Source organism: Poecilia formosa, unplaced genomic scaffold (assembly GCF_000485575.1).
Source record: "Poecilia formosa unplaced genomic scaffold, Poecilia_formosa-5.1.2 Scaffold8, whole genome shotgun sequence".
Lineage (NCBI taxonomy): Eukaryota > Metazoa > Chordata > Actinopteri > Cyprinodontiformes > Poeciliidae > Poecilia > Poecilia formosa.
In genome coordinates, this window is record NW_006799947.1 from 3,213,952 (window position 1) to 3,231,767 (window position 17,816).

At 38.5% G+C, this 17,816-nt stretch overlaps 1 protein-coding gene across 3 annotated transcripts in view; it reads right to left on the reverse strand.

Moving 5' to 3' along the window:
• Positions 1-17,816, reverse strand: part of LOC103154353 (CAP-Gly domain-containing linker protein 4) — a 29,461-nt gene that overhangs the window by 3,179 nt on the left and 8,466 nt on the right. For 2 of the 3 annotated variants that reach the window (XM_016662480.1, XM_007575628.2), the window contains 8 exons: positions 14,627-14,875; positions 10,835-10,970; positions 10,609-10,734; positions 7,272-7,364; positions 5,696-5,890; positions 5,481-5,615; positions 4,021-4,144; positions 908-972 (listed from right to left, as the gene is read on the reverse strand). In XM_016662480.1, the coding sequence (XP_016517966.1) occupies positions 908-972; positions 4,021-4,144; positions 5,481-5,615; positions 5,696-5,890; positions 7,272-7,364; positions 10,609-10,734; positions 10,835-10,970; positions 14,627-14,875 (1,123 nt within the window). The remainder of the gene's footprint in view (positions 1-907; positions 973-4,020; positions 4,145-5,480; positions 5,616-5,695; positions 5,891-7,271; positions 7,365-10,608; positions 10,735-10,834; positions 10,971-14,626; positions 14,876-17,816) is intronic. The other variant, XM_016662481.1, reaches the window with a different exon arrangement.

Sequence of the window (17,816 nt, forward strand, 5' to 3'; positions counted from 1 at the left end):
CCACTCAAAATTAAGCGTTGCAATTTCAGAGAAAGAGAGAAGGTTGTTGAGCATTTCTAGTTCTATTGCTTTGCTCAACTGCGTTTTTTTGACGGATGGCTGGTAAGATGTCAAACAGCTTCTTAAATGGACCTTAGAGACATCCCATATCATAGGAGAAACATCATCATCATCGTTTGTTTCAAAAAGCTTTATATGCGTTTGCAAATATTCAGAGAACTTGGTTGCTGTGAGATGCTGAAGGTTAAATCTCCAACATCTCAGGTTGGGTGTATTCTCAGAAAGCTTGAGGACTGTGGTCAGAGATGACAATGCTGTGGTACTTCGTATTGTCAGAAAATAATAATTTACCATAAACTAAGAAACATATCCTAGTGTAAACATTGCATACTTTGTGATAAAAAGAGATCTTCCAACAATAAGAGTTAGAAATCAGCCAAATATAAAACAGGTTCATATTTTCAGTGAATAATTTTACAAGGTTGCATGTTTTGGAAGATTTCACTAGCAAAGTTGAAGATCTGTCTAAATAAGTGTCCAGAGCAAAGCTGAAATCACCACCAATTAGACCATTATTAGAAATGTGTGGTTTAAGACCTTTCTAAAAAATTCAGGGTCATTGTCATTTGGTCAGAATACATTCATTTGGGTTACTGCGTTATAATAACATACCACCCCATCCCTGTCCACTGTAGGTATACAATTTGGCTTGCATGAATTTCAACAATAAATAAATTCAAACTTCTGTCCCCAGTTTGTGTTTTGAAAACTCCTGCAGTTTTCATAATTTAAGAAGAAGACTGTTTAATGAGCGCTTAAAATCCGCAAATTAATGACATTCCATGATGAGTGCATGAAAACCTCTGACTGCAGCTGTACTTTTCAAATAATTGAGTCTAATCCTTACCGCTGACTGGATGACTGAGACGTGATGTGGTGAGCTCTGAAAGGCAGTCGACGGAACCGTGGATCCTGGAAAGAAAGGAATTAAGTATTAGTCTCCTCCCTGAGGTCTTAAAGCAACCGTCGTGCAAGAATTAATTTTTTAGATCTCAAAACAAAGGCGACTTAAACAGTTGCCAGTAGCAACCTTGCAACAACCATATTAATGTTTTCTTAACCTCCTCTAAACTTGACAAATAGAAGGTCTGAGCACAGATACAAAACAATAAGCTTCAGAAATGAGAACAGTAAGAGTACAGAAACAATGTCAAAGAGCGTTAGTGAAAGGCTGGAGCGTCTGCTTTCCTAATAGGTCACAATAGATGCTGACAGCAGAAGAAACAAGGAGGAGAAGCGAGCTTCTGGAGAAGAATGCGAAATCCTTCATTAGACAGCTGGAAAGCATGCACGCTCTCTACTCTGAGGTTAATTAGGAAATAACAAAGGAAAGAGAAACAAGAGCTGACTCCCCAAAACACAGCTTCTATATAAGGGAAGTGCTAAAAAAATAAAAATAAAAACAAGACCCTGAGAGGAAAATATGAACAGAGACAAATCATCCAAAGAAATTGAAGTGCAACAGTCCATCAGCTCTGATAAACTCACACATTGCTATAGATGACAACTGCCTTTTAATGGCTTTTATTCAGTTATGACTATTTTACACTTGAGGGGTTGTGCTGCTAATGTGCCGTTCAGTAACTCAGTGACTCCATGAATAACACCGTCAGAGAATTTCCCCAGGAACAAACTGATTCAATAAACAGCCACCTTGGAAATCCTTACAATTAAGGAAACACATCTGCATCGGCACTCAAATAACCTTAAAAAAAAAAAAAAAAACTGAGGTTATTAAAAATTTAAAACAAAAACATTTTTGAAACTGGTCTGATAAGAAAAAAACTTGAACAGCTGCTGCCCAGCTGCATGTTCAGCCAAAATACTTGGAACTTATTAATCATGTAATATACATTCAGTATAAAATACAGATGCTGCAAACTAATTATGGGTTTTCTAATTTTGCTGTTACATACGCACCTTAATTCTTGATTTAAAAAAACTTATTGCAATTATAAAAACCAGGAGCTTTAATTTGTTTACAACAGTAAAAAGGAAACCTTTGGGTCATGGGAAAATGTAATAAGGGCAGAGCCAAAACATGCCAAAATAACAGAACCAATATCGGAACAATATGTAGTTATACAGGTTGTCACACATTTTTCCCCAAGCAGATTTTCTGATTGCTGTCTATAAAAACATGACATGTGTTACAGGTATTTTGATAAAGGTAGCAATTTTAAATCCACTGGAAAAATAAGTGATGGCAGATTATCCCTATCTGGGCATGAAAATAAATGTTTCTCATCCCAGACAACAATAATTTTGGGGGCTGGTACGGTTTTGTTGTTTTGTTTGACACCTGAGTGACTGATTACAATATTTCCCCGTTTACGACTATAACATGTAAAAGAAAATGTGGTGAGGTTCCTTCAAAGACGTAGTCGTTTGAATCAGACTGAACATGATGTGCCTTAGCTTCATATCACAGACTCCAACGTGTCTCTGCTCAGCTTCGGAACCGTGCAGCCAGGTCGAGATTTAAAGAGGAGCAGCAACAGCAAATGAGGTGGATTAGCAGTGCTTGCCAACAACCGATGGTGAAATCTAGGACATGTTCATGAAGTCTCTCTGCTGCCTGGACATTGAGCTAACATGTCATGACAGCAACAGTCTTCAATCAGAGGCGTCTAGAGTTTATGAAAGACTGACTGCTGCTGGAGATCCTTCCAGCCCACAGCATCACCGTCCACAACGACACTGAGGATACGAGCGATGCTAGTACTTGCTTTCTCTTTGGAATAAATAAAGTGCTTTTAATTTTTGTTTTTATAGACTGAAACTGGTTATAGTTCTTAGTTTTGGTGCACTTAAAAATACAAGGGAAAAAAAGACATTTTATTATTTTCACATGAATTATGGATCACAACCAATTAAAGATAAACTGGATGATTGCAATCTCTGGCTGGTTGATTAGTGTTCCCACATGCCTGATCTGTATCTGATTTTACCAGCAAAAAAGTTGCAAAGAAAATATTTGTCTTCATGAAATAATAAAGTAGGAGTTTTCATCTTGACTCATTTAATTAAGAGTGAAAAACAAAAACTGATTTCAGTTTCTGTCAATCAGCCATCAGAGTCTGATTTTAATCTTAAGGCTTTCTACTTTTTTTCCCATCAGGTGTTAACACACACTAAGACCAACAGTGGTACATGGCTGGCTACTGCCAGTTCTATAGCAAAAAGGGATTTATCTTCAAATTGGGAAGCTGCAACCACAGAAATGAACACCTTGAAAAGCTTTTGGAGACGCATTACATGTCTTACAATGATAGCAAAGGGGCTAGCTGGTTGAGAAAAGATGGATGATGGAAATAGAACAGAAAAATTGATGCTTCTATACTTTTTCAGATTTTTATAACAAAACCAATCTGCTTACTCTCCCAGACTGCCTTGTTGTTGTAGTTTAACAACCAAAAAGCCCTGCAACTAATCTGCAGTTTAATCATCTTCTGATTTGCCGTCTAAAAACAGATTACAGACATCACATTTTAACATACAGTTTAGCTGACAACCTGTTGTGTGAATATGTATTCCTTTAAATATTAGTCATCTTCATTTAAAAGCAGACGTTGCGGCATCTGGCTCATTACAAGGTGTCACATTAAATTGAAAAGTCTTGCTGAGCGAAGGCTCTAGGCTTCACGTTTGATAACTCTGACTCAAGTTAATCACCAGAACAGAGGAGAACCGTTTACCGCACAGAGGGTGAAATCAAATATGTCAGCGGCCATGCAAATGACACTGTCAAAGGAACTCATTAGTGCCATCAGACGTATAGATGAGGGCAATCAAAAGTAGCCTTGGGGATTTATTGTTGAATCTGCTATGAATGTTAAATAATTAAATTTTTTTTCTGGTTAAGTCCATTTTATTTTCTCTGCATATGACCACAGAAGAAAACTTAATCAGGTTTGTTAGAGCAAGAGCTAGGCTGCAATAAAAAGTGGAGGTTCTCACCTTTGAACACGAGACGGAGGAGCGAAGACTCCATGTTTTGGAGGGCAGCTGAAGTATCTCACGCCTCCCACTGAGCCGTCGTTTTTGCCATTTGGCTTGTCCAGTTCAATGCCTAACCAGACACCTGCAGGGAAAGAAACCCAAAGGCATCAAAACTACGCAAGAAAAGATGCACGGAACAGAGTTCTTATATTTCAGATGCTCTCCGACACCTGAAGCTAAGTCACCAGTGATACTCATAAACAATGCGAACAAAAGAAAAGATCTTCAAGGCTAAACTATTAAACTTGAGGGTACATGGTTCCTGAACATTTTTCATATCAAAGGGTTGAAGGTTAGTTGGATGGTTGAATTGACAGACCACTGAGTGGGTTGGTTGATGGATGGATGAAGAATATGCACTGATGGCTGAAGGGATCCAAGCATAGAACAACAGATACAAGATAAAGTCTGATTTTTTTTTATTTTTTTTACCAGATTTACATTCAAAATAATATTCCAGACATTTCCAGGTCTCTACAGATTGTGGTGTGTCTCCATGGATGTGGCATTATGACTAATTCACCTTTTATAGTTCAACTGGAAGAGCCTTTTACTAATGAGCGACTACTTTTAATGATACAGGTCATTGTTTGTGGCTCCTTGCTCCTAAATAAGATTTTTTTATGGGTTGAAAAATGGGAACTAGTTACCCAACTAAAAGAAAGTTCAAAGTTAAGTTTCGCACATGAACATCAACATGCTCACAGTCAACAAGTAAAAAAAAGAAAAAAGAAGAAAAAGGAAACATGTTTGTTTTTGGTGCACTGTAGTTAAAACGAAACGGCGCTGATTTAAGAGTATCAAAGGGGGAAATAAGACTGAAATCCCGTCGTGGTGTGAGACACATTAGTATTTATTTATACATAACTGATGCCTGAGGAGAACTGCTGTCTAAATATTAATGAGTCGTGTAAACTGCTGTGTTTATGTTGGGTGCGGGTTTTGTCTGAAGTAGCTTATTATATTATAGTGAATTTTTGGGGAATCTTTCCTGTTAAACCAGAGAATTTCCACTGCAGTAGTTTGTTACAGTATGCAAGTACGAAATGAAATCCAGAAAACATAAAATAGGACTGTTTAACTTTAGAACCATGTTTGCATCACTTTATAGGAATTTGTTTCTTTCCCCAAATCTAAAAAAATAAAATAGTAACTCCTGTTTGACAGCAATTACTTTACGAAACAAAACTGTTGTGATATCTCTACTTCTCTGGCTCCTGTTGTAAATAATGACAACTCAGAACAGGAAGGTTAGGTTGAAGATAATTTATGTGCAGTTTTTGTATCTTCTGTTGTAATTCTTAAAGAGGAAAGGGATGCAAGCAAAAATCTTATCACAATGTTACGGTTTCTCAAAGCTAAAGCACAAAAGTCTGATTAGTTTTGTGCTAATCAGAGAAAAATGCATATTTACTAACCAGGAGCAAAGCTGGTTTTTCCACAGTACTGAACAACACCGGTTCTCTGTCCCGCCACCAGCACCCTCTCCCCCTGTCGCACCTCAGAGCCGTCATTCAACGAGCTGCTTCCTGAGGGGGTTCTACTTCTGAAACCTGCAACGCATGCAACAAAAGACAGTTCAAGGTTCATGATGCCAGGATCTTCCTGAAACCTTTGGGTCAGTGTTTTGTACCTGCAGCTGGAGGAGCTGAGGAGCGGAACGAGGAGTGGAGTGCAGGTGATTGTGTCATCCTGGGACCAGGGGAGATGTTCTCCTTTCGCTGCCTGGCAGGGAGGCGCTGCCTAGGCAACGGACGAGGTCGGCCACCTGACCCATGACGAGAGTCCAACGAAGATGATGAAGACGAAAGGGAGCGGGAAAGAATACCTGTGGGGGGCAGGAGGATCATACAAAAAGATTAGGGAAAGAATATGCAACCATAACTCAAAGACCAAACATTTAAGTTAGGATCCCACCAAACCGCACAGCAGAAAACAAGATCAGGGTTCCAACACATTATTCAGGTAAAATTCAAGACTTTCTCTGCAAGAAGAAAAGACAGACTGACAGAGAGAACAAGAAGAGAAAAAGGAGAACACGGGAAAGACAGTTATCCACAGAGAGAGGAAAGGAGGTAGAATGCAAAGAAGAAAGAAGAGAACAAAGAAAAAACTAGAATGAAGGAAGGTAGGGCACCAAGATAAAAAAAAATGGCAAAATGGAGAAAAGAAAGGAACTAAGACGAGGTTTGAAGGACAGAAGGAAGAAAATCTAAAAGGTGCAAACACAAAGTTCAGAAACAAAGCGAAAAAAAACTGGAAGGGGAAAAAAAAATACTAAGAAAAAAGGAAGTGAGAAAAAGAAATATACAAGTACATGAGGATGAAAGAATGGAAGGACAACACTTAGGACAATGTTATAGAAAAAAGTATGGAAATTAAAAGATGTTTCCAATGTTATCCTTTACTGGAAAATACTGACACCAAGTTGCACTCTTTACCAAGCTGTTCCATACTGCATAGGAAACATTCGAACAGAGGGCGTTTAAAGAAACGGGAAGAACCAAATGTGCCTGTTCCCTGCTTACAATGAATCCACCATCTTTCCATTCTTGTCTGACTCAACCTACGATTAACAATGATCTGTTATTTATTTGTGCCATGCAGGATAGCAATTCAGACAATTAAGGCTGGATTTTTCAGCAGCACAAACCAAGAGACCTTGTTCCTTTTGTTTGGTGTGAGCGATTACTGGAATCCAACTAAAGGCTGACGTGTTAATGCCCTCCTTCAACATGGGGGGATAAAATGAAGCCGAGGGCTCCAATTCCCTCTTTAGAGGCCATTTGGGCGCAGGACCTCATTAGGCTTTTACCTTCCACAGACCTTCCCAGGCTGCAAGTTCATTAAATGGCCGCTGCTCTGAGGGTAATTGATTTGGTCTGTGCCAAAGTGCTTTAAGAGGAGGATTCAGGTCCAAACAAACTGAAAAACAGACAGTAATGGAAAAGAAGCATCTAGTCTGTGTTTTGAATCTGTTTCACTACAATTTGCACTATGTTTTCAGCATAAATTTTGTTTGTCATCATCACTGAGCTCCCCAGAAAAACAAGTATTGATGCTGGACTCATGCATTAGAATTTCGCAAGATCAAGTGGTTTCTGAGGTTTATAGTTTCCACACTTTTAGTAAAGCTCTACACTAATAATGCAAACATTCCCAAACCACAATCTCTACACCAACTCAGGAGTCAGCACACACCACAGTACCTGTCTTACTGACTGAGGGGTCCTCTGTGCTTTGACTGGGACATGGTGGATGCTTTTCACTGTCAGGTGTTTCTTTAACAGAGGGTGATAAACCTTTCCACACAGAGACATTCAGTTCTTAATTACACACACAGTGATGATAAAAAGACAGGATAACACACACACACACACATTTCTAGGATATAAGGTGCCAGCACATGAAATGGTCATGTCTTTACTGGGTTAAAACATTATTCAAATTTAGCCTCAAGTTCACAGCAGCAGTAGATTCCACAGAGCCATTATTTATTGAACCAAGCATGAAACCAACAGGGGAAAGAAGGATGTAAGTATAAAGTACACCCAAGAGAAAACACAGTGGACAGGTCCTGCTGCTTAAATACACCCGACTAACTTATAGGTGCCATAAGATAATAAACTAGCTATGTTGCTAGAGAGGACATTATAGACATTTGTGAACAGCAGAAGTGCGGTTAGTATCTCCAAGCTCAGAGTCCACAAAAACAGTAAGAGTCCAATCTGAGAATCCAAAGATCACAAAAGAAAATATTTGTATTGGCACATCCATACAGAAAACCCCATGGCCACAATTACAGGTGGGTAGTGACCAATTAAATTTACTAGAGTAACCTTTTGGTACATATTTACTACTGGGAGTAGTTTACTACTGCAAAGTACTTTTTACTTTAACTTGAGTAATGATATGTTGAAGGAATGATGCTCTTCAGTAAACTTTATCTAGTCTGGAGGTCATTCACCCATTCATGGTGGTGAGCTACATTGTAGCCACAGCTGCCCTGGGCACCAGCAACACCGGGCTCTCTGACCAGCAGGCAAGGCGGGTCAAGTGTCCCGCCCAACTAAACATGACAGAGATAGAAAGTTCTAACTTGAACTGTGAACTGTAAAAAGTGTAGCACTCCAGAGGGAAAGTAAAAAAAAAAAAAAAGAACATTCTAAATAGAGGAATTATGTAAATAACATAACAAGCAAACAAATGTTTTCAAAGTAACTTAAATATGCCAAGACAAGCAATTAAATCCAAGCTAAATCTGAAATGGCAGCAAACAAAGCATTTAAAAAAAGAATCTCAAATGGCAAACTACTAACAGTATTCCCACTTGAGGCAGAAAATAGCTTATAAACCATAAAAACGTACAGTACATTGTTGTTATCCCACTTGTAGTAGTAAATTAACTACCATTTAAATCACGAAACATTTTTAATTGGACATCATCGAGCAAATATCTGAAGCAATTGTAGGGAAAAGAACATCCCTAATGAGGATTCAGGCGACACATTCTCAAGTTTTATTTACAGGAAAATACTAACATTGGACGGGTACTGTATTTGTTTTTAGGTTTTTTAGTCCACTGAAGACAGCTGGAAATACACTTGACTGCATTCAAACTTAGAATAGCAAACATTTGTTGTCAGTTGACCTTTAGCTTGCAGAGCCCTGCAGGTGCCATCCATCCCCCTCCACGCCCTGACGTTCACTTCAGGTGGCAGAGGGAGGCTTTGCAAATCTAAGCAGAGCTCCTTTGTGATGCCACCTGTGCACCCTTTGCACTCTAAGGCTGGCCCTCATCGGGACCAGGCTGGCATTCTCCTGCATATGTCTGACTGACGTGGTTAGAGAGGACAGACAGTTGCACAACGAGTGAACCAATCCAATCGATAAACACGACCGAGCCCTCTCCTGCAGTGAACCAACGGGACGGTAAAATGCCGGTGTCTCTGAAAGTTGGGCTGACAAAAGGCCTGAGAAGTGAGCAGTCATAAATTAGCCTAGTTCAGGTTGAACAACGGTGCAGACACGTTTGCCCTCAGATGCATTGTATGCTGTTCGTAAACACTCACTCACACACCTTGTGATTAATGGCTGCCAGGCCACTCAGCCTGTCTATGCCCTAGTTATTAAACTCAGCTTAATTGGACTATCAATCACCAAACAGCACAGGCCTCTCTGAGGTCCGGTATTCCAGTCACATCCCGATCAATCGGCCTTCAGAACCCTGACAATTACAACACCACAATACAGCTGTAAACCTGAGAAGTGGCAGGAATAACGAAAACATAAGACAAGGTTTCTGAGGGAAATTAACAAAGGAAGTCATTTGTCAGAAGTTGGTGGAAACGAGCGTTCAAGGACTGAGAGAGCAGCGTCTAATGTATGCATTGTCCTTTGGCAGAGGTTCAGAACCCACTTTCAAGAAAGATTAATATAAAAAGCTACGATGCAATAAATCTTGGATGCAGTAACAGTTCATTCAGGACAGGCAAAATAAAATAGGATCTTGTTCAATGGAGAAAAAAAGAAGCATGAAAATTACATCTATATGCGACTAAACCGTTTTTAGTTGATGGCTTTCCTCCTGCTTTAGTTGCCCTGCAGGAGGCCTAAAAACCTTAAAATGCTAGAATGAAAACTGACAGGACACACAATGCAATTTATCTATATAGCAGCAATTCGTAGAAATAGGAGGCAATTTGTGAGAGCAAGTGTTTAGGCATCCCTGAATGGACACCAGTGGATATTCAACAATTTCTCAAATAATCATGAAGAAAAAAAAAATTAAAGCATGTATATTTTTGATGAGTGAATAACAATATAATGGGATGCAAAGCTCAAAAAGGTCTTTCACATAATATACATAATATCCCTATTTAAACATGGCGATGTTTAAACTGGCAATGTTTGATGTATTAATATTAGTCATGCATCGTTAAATCCCTTCTGGTTTACAACCACCTAATTTTACACAGCTATATAATGCTACAAGCGACATCTTTTAACATCATTTGTTAAATGAAAATGAGCTTATAATCTGAATTTTCTTGATAAGCATTGCAACGTAAGGAAGCCATTTAGGGGCGCAATCTTGCTACCACCTTGCTATCCAACAATGTATCCATGGCCGTCTCCAGGGAATGGTACAAGAAATTCTCTGACATGAAAAATCATCTGCCCCCTTTTGACAAGATTTTTTCATCCACATTCAGGAATTCTTCATTCCTTTTGGCCCGTTGGCTTCTCAAGCTCTCCGTTTCTGTGGTCGAGGTTATGACATGCCTTTTTATTACTGTACATAGTGGCAGACCTCCTCAGGGAAGCATATTTTCCTAAAAGCTTTCGTGCTTCACCTTGTTGCAATGTTCAGTGAACCTGACAGAGCCAGAGCACAGCTTAATCCTATGAGCAGAACCAGGGAAATCATTGTTCAACCAGACAAAGCTGCCACAACAAAACCCTGTTCATAAGCGTTTCTGATTCAAGGGAGTCTGAATAACAAATGCACTTCATGAGCAGCTCGTTTTTTTTTGTTTTTTTTACCTGTGTTAATCTTGGAAGTAACGCGGGACACGTCGATGCGACGAGGAGGGCGCAGAGGAGGCTTTGTAGAGCTCGATTTATGTTTTTCCAAGGGTTTACTTATCTTGGACAGGGGAGCAAAAATTCCTATGAAAAAAAAAAAAGCACAGAACAAAACAAGGAGTCATGACTCAGATTAAAGAGTGGATGAGTCAGTGATTAAGCACTGCAGCGTGATGAGGCATACCGTGTTTGAGTCGACAGGTAAAATACTGAACCCCTGCTACGCAGCCATCATTCTTCCCCTCTGGTTTATCTAGCTCCACTCCGGCCCACAGGCCTGCAGAGAACTCTGTGCTGCCGCAGAACCGCAACGTCCCAACCTGCCAACACAAAATAAATATGAAACAAACACAAAACATCACAGTAATGCATTACAGAGGGTCAAAACGCCAAGTTATCAATTCAAATTGAATATAAATACATGAGCCCCTTGACGAGATAATGAAAGATGTAATGTGGAGAATAAACCTACAGCTAAGTTGCACATAAACAAAGAGGAACAGTGCCACCTAAGGGGTGAAATACAGTTAATCTGCTATGCATAGTAGCCAGATGCCCAGACTATGCTGTGGTGTTTGCCATCTTCAACATTTTGTTATGAAACCTCAAATCAAAAGATTACATTGAAATATTATTTCAATATTTTATTTTAATCAACTATGTACCAGAACCTCCTAATTGGAAACGGCTGGTTTCAGCTGACATTCAGTGAAAGCAGTTTGCCTAAGCTCTCCCAGATCACACCAAACAACAACAACAACAACAACAACACTCTTTAGTGCAGAAACTGTAACAGAGTTCAGTGGAAGACTCAACTATATTTTCAATATCAGTGATTTGGTTATAATGAATTCAGAGGAAGCAAAATGTTTTAATCAGCTGTTTAAAATGAAAATATGTTATCTGCTCATGAAACAAACTAGATTTAAGTATATTGGCAACCTTCAAATCAAATGAGGCGCGACTCTGAGCAGCCAGAGCTTAAGGTGTTGTCAGGATATGTTTAGACTTTTATGGGTTTCTCCAACCTAGGACTCCGTGTGGGACGGAAAATGCAATTTGTTTTAGTTACTGTCCAATCAACTTCTGGGATGAAGATTGTCAATATTTTGCCAATATTTTCATTTTTATTTCAGAATCGCACACAGAAGCGAACAAATTAATTTGTATCTGTGATCAAAGGTTGACAAATTGCACAAACCTGGTTTTCTCATGCAGTTTATTTAACAAGATTGAATAATTTGATTTAGTGAAAATATTTTTGCACCTCATTTGCAATGCTTTGTTGATTTGAATAGTAAATTTGAAAATATTCCAGTTAAACACCACAGCTGACAAATCTAATAACCTCCAACACTCTTAATCCAACAACCTCACCTAATATGATCTTTGCAAGTTCTGGCAAAAAGTAACTTTTACTTTGAATCATTGAAATCTGACCAACTTGGATCCTTAGACCATGCTGTCTCATGCTTCAATACAACTGAAAAATTTTAAGGTCTCATTTAAATTTAATAAACTCCTGAGCACAGTGCAGAAGAAGCAGTCCCTTATGTTATAAATTCAGTTTCTGGGATCTGGCGGTGTTTCAGTGTTTCAAAGTTGCACAGAAAAAAAAAAACATTAAAAAAACGACTCCCTAAAATCACTGCATTAAATTTGCTCTTCTGTGTTCTGAAGGTAATAGAAACCCTGAAAGTTTATAGGAACAGAGTGCTTTAACTAAGTACAAAGTTTATGCCTTTCAGCATTAATGGATTTGCACAACATTGTGCTCTGAATGTGGAAACAAAAATTGGACTTTCTAGATGCTCCAAACAATATTTCATACACTTGTAAAATAAAGGTCTGATCACCAAGGAGACATGTAAAAAATGCAAAAAGCTTTGAGACGCAGCTAAGTTTCATAAGTTGGATCAGAAACTGTTTTTCAAGTTGATGGGTTTACAGATGCGGTCAGAATTTTATGAATTAAAGGCTTTAAAGATTTAGTTGGACCCCTTTTTCCCAGGGTGGAATAATTAGAGCACATACAACTTCAGTTATTTCTAAAAAACAAGAACTGGGATCACAAGTTTGTATACACAGTTTTTTTCTCTAATTCACAGGGCTTTACAAACACCTCCACTAATATTTGGTGAAACATCCCTCAGATTGCTTTTAGTGGTCACCAACAATGTTGGCTGAATTGGCTGACCAGTCTTCTTGGAGGAATTGGTAGAAATAATTTAAGTTGATTAATTCCTTGTCATTCACCTGTTACTATTAAGTGTTGGGAAAAAATCACTAACATCTGTCTAACATTAGACGGATTTATCCATTTTAACATAAATTTTGATGTTTGTTTCGGATAATTATGTCGCTAGATCACCCGATTGAGTTCAAGTTTCAACCATCTAGCTGTTCGTCTGAGGGGACCTTGAAGAATTCAGAAGTCCTCCTGCTTGAAAAATTTAAATGATTTGAAAGAACAATGATCTGGTTTTGAATAGGAAGAGTTTTAGAAATGGCTGCCAAAATACTTCCAACTCGTGCAAATCCAGAATAGGATGTTGGGTCTCCATAAAGTTCCTTAGACTCCCTGTTCTGAGATTTGGTCAATCCAAAATTGCTGTCCACCATTTGATTCTTATGTCAGCAGGCAAATTTCCTGCTACATTCAGTCACTGTGACTGGTGGAGAGATAATAGATGCTGGACACCTCAAGTTATTAGTAAAAATATTTACTTTGGGTAAATGATTTCTTTTTTTGCACACACACACACACACACACACACACACACACAAAAATCACTTGCATAACTGTACGACAGAAAAGGAGGGGGTTAGAAAAAAGCAGTAAAAGCTTCAAAAAACTGATTTTGATAGAGTTTTGGAAATATACCGAAGCAAGAGTCAGGTATTTGATTCAACCAAACAGAATTAATCACACATCATGGCACAATCATAAATTTAAACCCATCCAAAATGAGTGAGGTGGTACTTGTGATCGGAACCACAAATTAATATCTACGCACAAACACAATATGACAACTATTTAGACACAGCTGTGCTACAGGCCTATTTGGAAAGCAGAGGTGAGCCTTCTCTGCTTTCTTAGAGCGCTTTATGTCAAAAGGATTACACATGGTTCCAGCCAATCATAGCTGATCAACAAGACTGAAGATTTTCTTTAGGCATAAAAACATTTTATGACAGACGCATTTTCTGATACATTCTGTACCTCAAATAAATACAGAAAAAAAAACAGAGTTTACTGTTGTGACACTGCAACAATCTGACAGCCAAGAGCATAAATTGCCTGCTAGTGAGGATATTCCTGAAACGTAACCTGTAATTATACTGTGACTTGTCAAGAGACTTTGCATTAATGCTCATTGGAGTGCTGGTTTGTGCTGATAACAAGTGTGCCACTTTGAGGCAATAAACATGTGTAATGAGCTCAAGTGAGAAGTATGAACAACAGTCACAGTCTAGTCAACACCGTTGGTGGTGCAGATCAAAGAAAGGTGTAAAAGAAGATGACTCACAGGCAAAGAAGATGCATAATCAGTACAGGCCTTTCACTCACAGATGCAGTCTGTAACGGATGTGTGCAGCCTGTGAAGTGCATTTAAGAAGGTCTATAAAAAATACTAAATAGTCACATCAATCTGAGATTCGGTTCCATCCTCGCTGGCATCACGTCTAGGCTTGTTAAATGCTAAATTAAATAAGATACTCCTGCATTAGGCTAAAAATACCAGATTGTGACTCGCTGCTGCTGGGAAACTGCTTATTTTAAAAAAGTTTCTTGTTTTTGCAAATCACTGAATCCTAATTAGAAACTTAACCTAGTACAGTAGTGAGATATGAAAAACAAACAGGGGTTTATTTGATCCAGTACAGCTTGAATGACCTCTAAGCAAGACTTCTCCATCAGAAAAAAAAAAAAAAAGATAGTCTCTTTTCCTTCGTCAGCAACATGAAAACAAACCTTCTGTCCAGCAATCACCACACGATCCCCGAGTCGGATTCCCATGGATGCGAGCTGCAGCCTGGCCTTATCAGAGACAGCAGGGATGACCTGGCCTTGCAGTGTGAGGGGCAAAGGGGAGCTGGGTCTCGGTAAAGCCTGCCTCAGCAGAGTCCGGAGCTCTTTGGCCATGGCGGCAGCATCTGCCATCTCCAGGGGCATATCCAGTGGATCAGGTACAACATCTGCTGGACACTGCCCTTTGTCATTCTAGAAGAAGAGGGACGACTTATTTAAGAACTGGATTTCATTTTATTTAAAAAAGAAAAACAAACTGTAAAATGCAATTGGTAAAATCAAACAACCACCACTCTCCAAATATTAAGCAGGTATAGAAGATTTATGCATTCTTTCATTTTTATGTTTGGGTCTATTTCGAACCAATAAAAAAAGCAACACAGAGAACAGATTGTTTTCTCCAAAATGAAAATGGCCACTACTTGCAATATCAAAATAAGAACAATTGTGTCAATGCACTTGGATCGTAGCAAATAAGTTCCTTTCTCCAGGTAGCTCAGCTCAATTGTGTGAATCACTAAAATGCTCAATTTATTTATTTATTTTGTATTTTCAATGATTTTAAACTGCAATTTATTAACTGTGGTTCTGATCCTAATATGTGTCAGTTGAATAATATGAAATATTATGACTGCAGATTAAACCCAAAACAAACTACCTACTCATAGTCCCGCAGGGGACTATGAGAAATAAATTATGGAGAATTACTTTAATTTTCAAACTATCAAAAGGCTATTTTTTACCTGATTTGAAAAAGGTTTTTTTTTCAAATCAGGTAAAAAATAAAAAAACTGACAGGCAAACCTCAGTATACGGTCAGTATAGTCTCAATGCACACAACATTTTAAGATAACTAACCAAACCGCAAAGGTAAGAAAGGCCGAAGGAGGTAATGACCCACAAAGAGCAAATTATGATGTCATGGCTTTGGACACTTCTGATTGGTTAACTGACACACTTGAGCTCATTAGAGGTACACCTGTGAATGTATGTTAAAGCCACACCTTGAACACACTGCTTTCTTTTCGGCGTAAAGGGGAAGTAAAAAATCTGCCAAAATATCAGGAAGAGAATTTTCTGGTTCATCCTTGAGAACAATTTCCAGATGCTTGAAGGAGCCGCTTTCATCTGTTCAAACAATTATACGCAAGCATAGACATGATGGGAATGTCTAACCATCAAACCTCTGAAGAAGGAGATGGGGGTTTTTTGTCCCAGAAATGAAAGTGGTTTGGTGTGAAATGTACAAAACAGCCCCAGAACAAAAGCCAAAGACCTTAAGACGATGCAGGATGAAGCTGGCAAGACTGCGTCATCATTCACAGTGACGCGTGTCCTGTACCAACATAGGTCAAAAGCCACCCAGTGCCCAAATATAAGAGTTTTACTCAACTGCAGCGCTACAGTAGACCAAGCTTAAAGGCAAATCTTCAAGCTCAAGGAGAAAAATACAGGACTTGTAACTAGTTTACTATGAAGACTTCTCCGTCTGTACTTTAATGAGAACAACTGCCAACTTCTATTGCACATTAGACTCCATCACTTCTACATCACATAGAAACATCAGAACTTGTGTGCACCTTTCAAAAGAGATCACTTATTTCTCTCACATTCTTTAATTATATTTCAACTCCCAGAACGAAATCCCCATCAGTACATTTCAAAGAAGCTGATCAGCGGAAAGTAACATGAAGGTTTACCCAGGTGACTCTACGACAGTGAAGATAGACATCTTTGAGTCAGCAAGCAATATTTCAGAAGGAATGCTGCACAGGGAGGTTGTTGTAGAGGTCTGACAGAGGAGAAACCTCAGCAGGAACACTTTATTTGGTTATTTTATGTGGTTTATGCTGCACTAAGAAATAGGTTGCACTTGTTAATGTTCAAACACTAAGCTAACGTCCGCCCCTCACAATCTGCCTTGTGTGTGGGTAGGTGAGACATTGAGGCAAAAGAAATTGAGGCAAAAGAACTTAAATGCTGTTATACCTTCACTCATACAATAGTTTATTTATTGGGAAAAGGTCTAACCAAGTCATCTCCACATATCCAGTTGTGTTAATCATAGTTCATAATCAAATTTAATCCCAAGCAATGCCTCACAGCAAGACATTCTTTAAACTCTTTCCCACACTGACATCGACAAGCTGCAAATGGCTCTCTCTCCCACACAGCAGCCCCACTGTGTCTACAACAGTTAAATTATAATGTTCAGGGGTTGTCAACAGGCATGCTGGAGAGTTATTTACAGCCAGAAAGAGGCTGTACTGAAAAGGGTTTCACATTTCTATCCACTATAATTTATAGGCAAACTGAATTTCAAGAAAGCAATTCTTTACGTGACAAACATCAGAAATTATTTTGAACATAAACGATAGTCAGGAAAGTGATACTTGTAGGCAAGCATTTCAAAATTTGGGACGATGGTGTTTGAGAAAACACGTCAGACATTACCGATGAAATCAGATATTGTCCAAAAAATAAAAAGCTCAAATTGTTGGACACGTTAACCAATGCGCTTCTCCTCTAAGCTTGCCAATATACTGTTATATTTCCAAAGTTCAAGCAGGTTCATGGGCAGATTTTTCTGTGGCAGAACAAAGTCTGAATTGACAATCACATTTATTAATCTGCTTCAAACCTGCTGCCTTTAACCTCAAAGTGAGTTTTAATTTGGTGTGTCATATTCAAAATACTTAAAGTTATTTATGCTTGAATATTAATATTTACATCAAATGGTACATCAGCAAGGTTGTAACCAAGGAGTCTTTAAATGGGGTTAAATGGAGGCAGTGATGATTTTGGGTGTCACCAAAATAAAATAAATTTAAAAAAAACCCAGCAGAGCTACAATACAAAGTGGGTGACAGACAAACTCAAAACAAGAAGGACAAAGACTGACCATAATTCTGAAAATAATTCTAACTGAAGCAATTTATCTTGATTTTATTCAATAAATATATTATCCACAAGACTCTCATAATGAGTCTTGTGGATAGTCTCATAATGAGACTATATCACATATACTCAAAAAAAAAAGAACAACACTGAGAGAAAAACACAAATATATATAAATCTATATATAAAACTCACTGTGTGAAAAGGAATGAATACGAGTTACACTTTTACAACT